The sequence below is a fragment of the Chrysoperla carnea genome, chromosome X (assembly GCF_905475395.1).
Source record: "Chrysoperla carnea chromosome X, inChrCarn1.1, whole genome shotgun sequence".
NCBI lineage: Eukaryota > Metazoa > Arthropoda > Insecta > Neuroptera > Chrysopidae > Chrysoperla > Chrysoperla carnea.
The window spans coordinates 2,468,135-2,477,701 of NC_058342.1; the positions used below are offsets into that span (position 1 = coordinate 2,468,135).

Genomic DNA, 9,567 nt, shown 5'->3' on the forward strand with positions numbered 1-9,567 from the left:
CTATTTTAAAAATATCTACAAAAATAATATACCATTTCATAATTATTTTGCCCAATAATATTGAAAAATAAGTTAGATTTATAATCACAATATTTTATATTACATAAAAATTTGTTTTTTTTTTTTTTAATGTAATTACAATTTTATTTTTATTTAAATAAGAATCCTTTGGGAATTTCAATAGTTGTAAATAAATATTTTATTGAAGTTCATGGTTGGTTCTGTTTATAAAAAATAAAAACATAGGTACACTTGATTTCTCTATTACACCTGTAGTCAACATTCCTTCATTATTATTTATTTGAGTCTAAGCATTTTGTTTATTTAAAACTTTATTTGGTAGAAAAATAATTGTAGCATATTCAAATAAATTCAAAATGCCGACCGATGAGCAATTAACAACTCAATTAAAAGTGTTGCGTGCTGAACAACTGCAATTGTTCACACGTCTTCAAAATTTGTATACGAAAAGTAAAAAAGTCGCCAATCCTATAAATTTAAAAAATTAGATTAAAAACACTTTCTCAAACAAAAGATAGGTTTGAAACAATTGTTCGGGAAATAAATCAAATAGAATTGACTTTAGATGAAAATTTCAATCCTGATTTTTCGACGATAGATTCCTTTGATGAAATTCTTTGTAACATTCAAAGTGTGGCTGATTTGATTTCTGAGCCCGCAACTGCGACTTCTAGTTCTAGGCCAACGAATAAGGCAGGTTCTAGTGGGTTTTCAGCTAAAAGTATATCACGATTACCAAGAATTCCATTACCAGTTTTTGGTGGTGATATTAAAGAATGGCCTTCTTATTTTGAATTGTTCAAGTCTTTAATTGACGAAAATCAGGAACTGAAAACCGTAGATAAGGTTCATTATTTATTCGGTAGTTTATCTGGTACTGCAAAGAATATTTGTGGTGGATTAACTCCACCTGAAAGTAATTATTCAACAGTGTAAAAATTTTCTTAATAAATTATTTTAACTTTTAACTATATATGTGAAAATTTTCTTAATAAATATTTTGTTACGATGTAACCGTTCATTAGTGTGAAGTTGTCTTTATATTCAACCATCTTGTGGTTAACACTAGCCTTCATATAGTTATTGGTCAATTAAACGTCAAAAATGTTAGGGTTTTTTTGTTCTTTTAAATAAATGTAGTGGGGAGAAAAATTTCATTAGATGGTTAAAAATAGAGAGACGACGCGCTCTTCTCTGGTGGACGGTCTCAGCGAACATATCACTGACATGCTAGGGGGATAATACAATATGGCTTAGCAGATCACAACGTGGTTTGGTGTGTTAAAAAATAAAATAAATGGATTTTATATACTATGGTAAAACGTACTGTAAAATGAATATGAATACGATGTCTTGAAGGTACTGTAAATCTTTTCTTTTATTTGGCCGTGCTTGCATTGTTTATCGATCAATCCACGCTATGTCGAGGTAATTTTTAAATAATTTTTAAGTCGATACATACGTATCCATCGGTCCAAGGATGTTGCGAAATTGTTGTTTTTTTTTTTTAGATTCACAGCGCGAAAAGACGCTTAAATTATTTGTAATAATTACTTAAACACATTTTCAAGAAAAATCTAACACGTTCATTTAATGATGTTTTGTATGTTTGTGTCGCGGTTTTGCAACGGCAAACGTGTTAATCGTTTCGTTATTATACACTCTAGATTTTGTTAATAAATTTAGGTCGGTATATATTTTTTTAGTAAATTGTTAAAGTTTAATATGCGGTCAAGATTGTCGTAACTTACCGTAAACGTAACATGTCGAGTCAGACCCATTAGTGGGGTTTATTAAAATAGTTTTGAAGATTATGTTATTAGAGTAGTTGATTATAACTTTGTACATTAAGTTCGTGTAAAAATTGTTAATGCTTCATTATTATACGCGTTTCGATGTTGTGAATAAATTGTTACCGATCAAAATTAGTGGTACTTTATGATACCTTTTTCAGATGTTGGCGATGTTGAGGTTGGCCTACATTGATGCATATTGGGGTTCCTTGACAAGGAATTAGATCAGCGATTAAACCCTCTGGGGATGGTTTTGGGTTCTATTACTCAATACCCTGCTTTGGGCCCGTTTTAACATCTGGTACTCGCTTATAATGTCGCTCAAACTCTGATTAATTAATTAATTAGTAATCGTTTTCACCGCCTACAACACTTAATCAAATATAGTTTTATATCTCACAATTTCTTATATCTTAACCCCAGTCAAATTTATTTTCACTACATTTGGTAGCAAGCAGAAAAAAATATGCATCAGTGGGTGCAACGTTGTCTCGTGTAGATTTTCTTTAATAATTTGCTATATATAAATGTTTTGAGTTTATTTTGCTTTTACTTAACGCTTTGTTTATTTTTTTTATGAGGAAAAATTACATGGGTGGAGAATAGTACATAAAAAAAAAAAATTCGTTAGATAAGTCAACCAAAGGGAATCAAGATGCCGGAATCAGCAAATGTTAGTATCGATGGAGAAACACGGAGATCTGTCACAGCAGTAACATTATTATTGGTTACTCAAAAGTTAGACACGCTAGTGGATTGCGTAAACCGGCTGACAGAAAATGTATCACAACAAACCAGCAATGTTTCTAAGATGAGTATTAAACATAGTTGTTCTTCTAACCTCGAAAATTCTTTAATTCGGACTTATCTACTCGCGTGCCAGTATTAAATATTCTTATTTCGACTTCCATAGTAGATTTCTGTATGGAAGTCGAGGATTTAATGACATTAAATGTTCTTAAACAAGATATGATTTTAAAGTTTCTTACCTCAAAAATGTCGCCTGACTCTAGACAACTATGGGCTTCATTTATCATACAAGATTTGTCGTGGGTCGTTATTAGGCAGAGACTTTTGGCGTTGTTGTCCTCATCTGAGCTTCACCAATTGGTGGACAAAAATATTCGTAGAAAACAGAGTGTAAACGAAAAGTTTTTCACTTTCGCTTCCGATATTCGGAGGTACGCAAGGATACTCTGTCCTAAACTTAGTCCCGTTGAAGTTATTGAAATCATATTTTCACATTTGAATCATTCAACCTTTGATCTCTTAAAGCTGTACCCTCAACCTAATAGCTATGATGAGTTAGAGAAACTCTGCGTTAAGGTTGAAGAAATTCAATCTCGCGTCATTTGTCTCAAAAATCTGTTGAGATTTGTCTCAAAATTCTGAGCAGCCAAGTTTAAGTCCGTCCGTCTCTAATCCGTTAGGTCACACCCAGTTTGAATCGAATGGTGTGCCAAAGGTCGAAGCTTTATTACGGTCGACTACAGATTCGTCTGCTTTACATGCCCAACCGGTCACGTGTAATTCTCATGAATGCACCTTTACTAATTTAAATTCATATTCGTCTCCGAACAGAAATTCGGTTCTCGACGGTAACGCCCCTCAGGCTATGTGTAGTTTTGAATGCTGCACCTTAAAGGGACATAATTGCCCAAATAGGGTTCCGAACATGGTTTCGGCCCATACTTCAAACGCAAATTTGGTCTGTGGATCTGGCTACGGTTATTCTTGCGATCAAGGTAACTCACAATTTTCGACTTCAGGTATTAATAAATCCAATTCATATGCTAATTGTAATCATAATTCTAATAATTCATAATCAAGTAATCGTCGGGTACTCACTTGTAGCTACTGTAAATTTAGAGGGCATCATATTTCAGAATACCGTAGAAGAAGGTATAATAATTCGCGTTTTTCGAATTCTAGGGTATCTAACCAGAATTCTTCCGTCGCAAATCAGAATCGTGAGCCCTTGGATCGCAATGTTTCTTTTGCCAGCTCCAATACACCGAATCCAAAAAACTAATTACTGAACCTCGACATGTTCAAACAAAACTTCCGTTAGTCTACCTCTCATTTTACAATTCTCCAATTCTCACGTTGCTCGATTCAGGTAGCACTTTAAATTTAATCACTGCAAGATGTCTTCAAAAAATTTTTGATCCCCGTAGAATAAAAATTCAAGTAGCTGAAATCGAAGCGTATTTGCCTGGTGCTTTATCTTTAAAGCTGAACAAATTTTGTCTTTTACATTTTAAATTAGATTCGTATTCATGGACTGCTAAATTCTTTATTACCGAATTTTTACCTTACGACGTAATTATTGGGTCCAATACACTGTCTACATGCGGTATTTTGTTAGATTTTTCAATTTCACGGGTCAAATTCTCATTCAATCTTGCTGTATCCATTCCGTTCGAAAAACAAAAGTTTCTTCAAAACTCAATCGCGGTCATTACGGAATTTAAGGCTGAATTAAACGAGTTACAAAGAAAGCGGCTTAACAATATTATAAGTAGTTATCCTATGGTACTTACCAAAACTCCCGGACGAGCTAGAAATTATGAGTACAAAATTATCCTAAAAGATTTTGAACCCGTCAGGAAGGGTCCATACTATTTGCCTCCCGACAAGCTACCTTTATTAGAAGAACATATTAATGAATTAGTAGAATCGGGTATATTATTCCCGTGTCAGAGTCAATACGCCTCACCAGTGTTTTTCGTAGCTAAGCAGTCGGGTGGTGTTACGTTATGCGCAGATTATCGTTTTTTAAATACCAAAATTCAGTTTGATCCGTTTAGTGCATGTAAAATGAACACAATCTTTAATAGTCTAGGATCCGCAAAGTACTTTTCTATATTTTATCTAAATCAATCGTTTTACCAAATTCCGTTAAGCCAGGACTCGCGCCATATTACAGCAATCATTACGCAGGTGGGTCAGTATGCTTTTTCAGTGTTGCCTTTTGGTTTAGTAAATTCCGCTCAAGGTTTAAATAGATATCTAGTCAGAGAATTCGCTCAGTTTAGAAAAGAGCAATTTTTTTTACAATATTATGATGATTTAATCATCTATAGTTCATCCTTGGACCAACATTTATCTCAAATTAATAGAGTTTTGTCAAAGTTCAAAGAATTGAACTTAACAGTGAACCCGGATAAAGTTAAGCTATGTATGACTCGTTTAAAACTTTTGGGCCATGTCGTTTCAAATCAAGGTCAAGTTCCCGATCCTGATAAATGTGCAGCGATTATAAATTTATCATTTCCTAGAAAGCTAAAAGATTTACAAAAATTTATTGGTATGTGTGCCTTCTACTCAAAATTTATCCCAAATTTTAGCACAATAGTCGCACCCTTGAACGCTCTTAAAAAGAAAAACGTAAAATTCATTATAGAATCTGTACATTATGAATCGTTTGAAAAGTTAAAAAAGGAATTAATTTCGCCCCCATTATTAAGATTTCCTGACTTTAAAAGAAAGTTTATTTTGACCACGGACGCTAGTTCCAAAGGTATTGCTGGCACATTAAGCCAAGATTTTGACGATGGCAGGCATCCCATAGAATTTTTTTCTAGAAGACTCCAAAACGCTGAGTTTAGATATTGTGCTCATGAACTTGAATTGTTGGCAGTCGTAAAATCTTTAGCTCATTTCAAAGATTATCTTTTGGAGAGAGAATTCGTCCTTGAAACTGACGCAAGGTCATTAATTTGGATTTTCAAGCAACCACAAGCTTTCAATAAACTTTCACGCTGGATCCTCCAGATGTCACGTTTTAACTTTACCCCGATTCACGTTCGCGGACAAGACAATTTTGTGAGTGACGCTCTGTCACGCTTGTTTGATGTTAATGATAAAAATGTTAAAGAGGAAGTATTTCAGAATCTGACCCAGTGGCTTTATTAAATACGTTAGTTCATTATACTCCGCAAGGGTATTTATCAGTACGTGAAGCTCAAAGGCTTTCAGAATATTGTAGTTCCGTTTACGCTGACATAAAGTCAGGCAAAAATGTTAAAAACTTCTTTATTCGTGATGGTTTACTTTGTCGTTTCGTCGGAAAAAATCGTAACAAAAGAATCGTGTTACCGAATACCATGTTGAGTTTTGTTCGGGAATATTTTCACTCTACTATGCACCATGGTACGTTAAAAACCTACCGGGACATCGCAAAAAGATTTTGGTCTCCTGAATTGTTTAAAACTGTAAAAACTTTTGTGAGTGAGTGTAGGGTATGTGCGCTTCTAAATCGTCGAACTTAAATAGTGCTCCAAATCTGGCTTTAATACCTCCAAATGAAGTGTGGTCCCATTTGTATATAGACTATATTGGTCCCCTAATTACATCTACTGATTCTTCCCGTTTTATTTTAGTGGTTGTTGATGGATTTTCCAAATATGTCGTAGCAAAAGCTACACGAAGATCAACTGCGGATGTTACTACCGCTGTCTTAAGAGAAATTTTCTTACAATATGGTTTTCCTAAGTTATTAACATCAGACAACTGCAACGGATCGGCTTTTAGAGCACAGAAGCTTGCAGATTTTTTAATGGCTCATGGAGTAAAAGCAATTTTTACATCAAATTATAATCCCAAAAGCAATATGAGTGAACGTAATAACCAAAATATTAAGACGAATTTAACAGCTATAATGAAGGAGTATGGCTTACAACATAAGATGTGGAGTAATATGCTTCCATACGTCGTATATAATTATAATCGTACATTCCACAACACGATTCAATGTACGCCGGCGGTTGTGTTTTTTGGCAGAGAATTGTACACTTCACTGGATCTCGCACTCAATATTGATTTATGTGACGAAAAGCCGGACTTAAATTTTGTAAAAAAAAACCTTAAAGAGTATTTTGTAAAAAAATCAAAGCCAACTCTCGATTACGCATCCAAGTTTAAATTAAACCAATTAGTTATGTTGAAGAATCATGCGTTGACATCAACAACGGAACGGGATAAGAAATTCATGGATAAATACAGTGGTCCTTATAAAATCGTTAGATTCACAAAACCAGTTTCTGTGGAACTTCAAGAAATCGGCTCGGAAAATGTTAAAAAGTCGCACATCCAATATATCAAGCCCTACGGAAGTGGTAGCTAATAAACATAAGTTATTTAACTAATTAAGCTCCTTCAGAGACATTATCAGTTAATTTTCTTTACCTAATAAGTTTAAATATAAATTTTTGTGTTTTGATTCACAATGCAAGCAAGACCGAGCATATGCACTAAAAAGAGGAATACACATATGTATATATATATATATATATATATATAAAAAAAAAAATTTTGTTTCTCCCAAAAATTTTTTTTCCCTTAGGCCGCTTGGGATGTTACGATGTAAACGTTCATTAGTGTGAAGTTGTCTTTATATTCAACCATCTTGTGGTTAACACTAGCCTTCATATAGTTATTGGTCAATTAAACGTCAAAAATGTTAGGGTTTTTTTGTTCTTTTAAATAAATGTAGTGGGGAGAAAAATTTCATTAGATGGTTAAAAATAGAGAGACGACGCGCTCTTCTCTGGTGGACGGTCTCAGCGAACATATCACTGACATGCTAGGGGGATAATACAATATGGCTTAGCAGATCACAACGTGGTTTGGTGTGTTAAAAAATAAAATAAATGGATTTTATATACTATGGTAAAACGTACTGTAAAATGAATATGAATACGATGTCTTGAAGGTACTGTAAATCTTTTCTTTTATTTGGCCGTGCTTGCATTGTTTATCGATCAATCCACGCTATGTCGAGGTAATTTTTAAATAATTTTTAAGTCGATACATACGTATCCATCGGTCCAAGGATGTTGCGAAATTGTTGTTTTTTTTTTTAGATTCACAGCGCGAAAAGACGCTTAAATTATTTGTAATAATTACTTAAACACATTTTCAAGAAAAATCTAACACGTTCATTTAATGATGTTTTGTATGTTTATGTCGCGGTTTTGCAACGGCAAACGTGTTAATCGTTTCGTTATTATACACTCTAGATTTTGTTAATAAATTTAGGTCGGTATATATTTTTTTAGTAAATTGTTAAAGTTTAATATGCGGTCAAGATTGTCGTAACTTACCGTAAACGTAACATGTCGAGTCAGACCCATTAGTGGGGTTTATTAAAACAGTTTTGAAAACTTGTGTTGGTAGCGCAGTTTATTATAACGCTTTTATTTTAAGTTTATGTAAAACGTATTAAACGTTTCATTATTATACGCTCTAGATTTTGTTAATAGATTTTAGGTCGATATATATATTTTTAGTAAATTGCTAAAGTTTAATTTTTGGTTAAGATTGCGATTAATTTACAGTAAACGTAATACGTCACGTCGAACTCATTTGTTAAGTTTTTTTTGGATAGTTTTGAAAAATTATGTTAGTATCGTAGTTCATTATAACGTCGTTATTTTTAAGCTAATGTAAAACGTGTCGAACGTTTCACTATTATACACTCTAGATTTTGTGATAAACTTTATGTCGATATATATATTTTATTAAATTGTTAAGGTTTAATATTTGGTTGAGATTGTCTCTAAATTATAGTAAACGCAACATTTTGAGGTGAATTCATTTTGTTGAGTTTTATTAAAATAGTTTTGAAGATTATGTTATTAGAGTAGTTGATTATAACTTTGTACATTAAGTTCGTGTAAAAATTGTTAATGCTTCATTATTATTCGCGTTTCGATGTTGTTAATAAATTGTTACCGATCAAAATTAGTGGTACTTTATGATACCTTTTTCAGATGTTGGCGATGTTGAGGTTGGCCTACATTGATGCATATTGGGTTTCCTTGACAAGGAATTAGATCAGCGATTAAACCCTCTGGGGATGGTTTTGGGTTCTATTACTCAATACCCAGCTTTGGGCCCGTTTTAACATCTGGTACTCGCTTATAATGGCGCTCAAACTCTGATTAATTAATTAATTAGTAATCGTTTTCACCGCCTACAACACTTAATCAAATATAGTTTTATATCTCACAATTTCTTATATCTTAACCCCAGTCAAATTTATTTTCACTACAATTTTAATTTTTAACTATATATGTAAAAATTTTCTTAATAAATATTTTAATTTTTAACTATATACGTAAAAATTTCTTAATAAATATTTTAACTTTTTAACTATATATGTAAAAATTTTCTTAATAAATATTTTAATTTTTAACTATATATGTAGAAATTTTCTTAATAAATTATTTTAATCTTTAACTATATATGTAAAAATTTTCTTAATAAATTATTTAAATTTTTAACTATACGTGCAAAGAAAAAAAAATACAACATGAAAACGATATCATTAACATTTACAAAGACAAAGAAAAAAAAAACAAATTACACCTCTTACATTTTTTTTTTAGAGGGTCAAAAAGAAAATATTATGTCAATTGACAAAAACAAATTACTTTAAAAAGAAGGAAATTATTTTTACAGGTATGTCTTCATCAAACCTGATTTACAATTTTAATTATAAAATTCAAAAAAAATTTTGTTTTAAAATTACAGAATGCGTTGATTTCCTACTTTTCCATATACAAACTTACTTAACAAAGAAAAACCTAAATTATTGCACTCGTTACATGATCGTTTATCGTTATATTTAAAATTTAGATTAGGAGTTAATTCGCACCACTACATTAAACCATCTTCATGCCAATTTTCTCTTCATATATATTGCTGATGCAAATAAAATTCCAGAGTACACCTGTTAATAGCACTT

General features: G+C 32.2%; 2 protein-coding genes across 2 annotated transcripts; both read left to right on the forward strand.

Annotated features, from left to right (window-relative positions):
* The first annotated feature begins 377 nt into the window (after positions 1 to 377).
* Positions 378 to 957, forward strand: LOC123302543. Its single transcript, XM_044885513.1, has 2 exons — positions 378 to 471; positions 536 to 957. Exons 1-2 carry the CDS (start codon positions 378 to 380, stop codon positions 955 to 957), a joined length of 516 nt encoding a protein of 171 aa, XP_044741448.1.
* Positions 958 to 4,997: 4,040 nt separating this feature from the next.
* Positions 4,998 to 9,315, forward strand: LOC123302544. The gene is made up of 3 exons (XM_044885514.1): positions 4,998 to 5,124; positions 6,200 to 6,605; positions 9,282 to 9,315. The coding sequence occupies exons 1-3, from the start codon at positions 4,998 to 5,000 to the stop codon at positions 9,313 to 9,315; spliced, it is 567 nt and encodes a 188-aa protein (XP_044741449.1).
* Positions 9,316 to 9,567: the final 252 nt, after the last annotated feature.

What these genes read in the sequence shown, in the direction of transcription:
- LOC123302543 (XM_044885513.1), top strand. Translation starts at nt 378, where the DNA reads ATGCCGACCGATGAGCAATTAACAACTCAATTAAAAGTGTTGCGTGCT. An exon ending in TCAAAATTTGTATACGAAAA is followed by an intron (nt 472 to 535) that starts GTAAAAAAGTCG and finishes CTCAAACAAAAG; the next exon opens with ATAGGTTTGAAACAATTGTT.
- LOC123302544 (XM_044885514.1), top strand. Translation starts at nt 4,998, where the DNA reads ATGACTCGTTTAAAACTTTTGGGCCATGTCGTTTCAAATCAAGGTCAA. An exon ending in AGATTTACAAAAATTTATTG is followed by an intron (nt 5,125 to 6,199) that starts GTATGTGTGCCT and finishes GTTTTATTTTAG; the next exon opens with TGGTTGTTGATGGATTTTCC. An exon ending in GTGTTTTTTGGCAGAGAATT is followed by an intron (nt 6,606 to 9,281) that starts GTACACTTCACT and finishes TTATTTTTACAG; the next exon opens with GTATGTCTTCATCAAACCTG.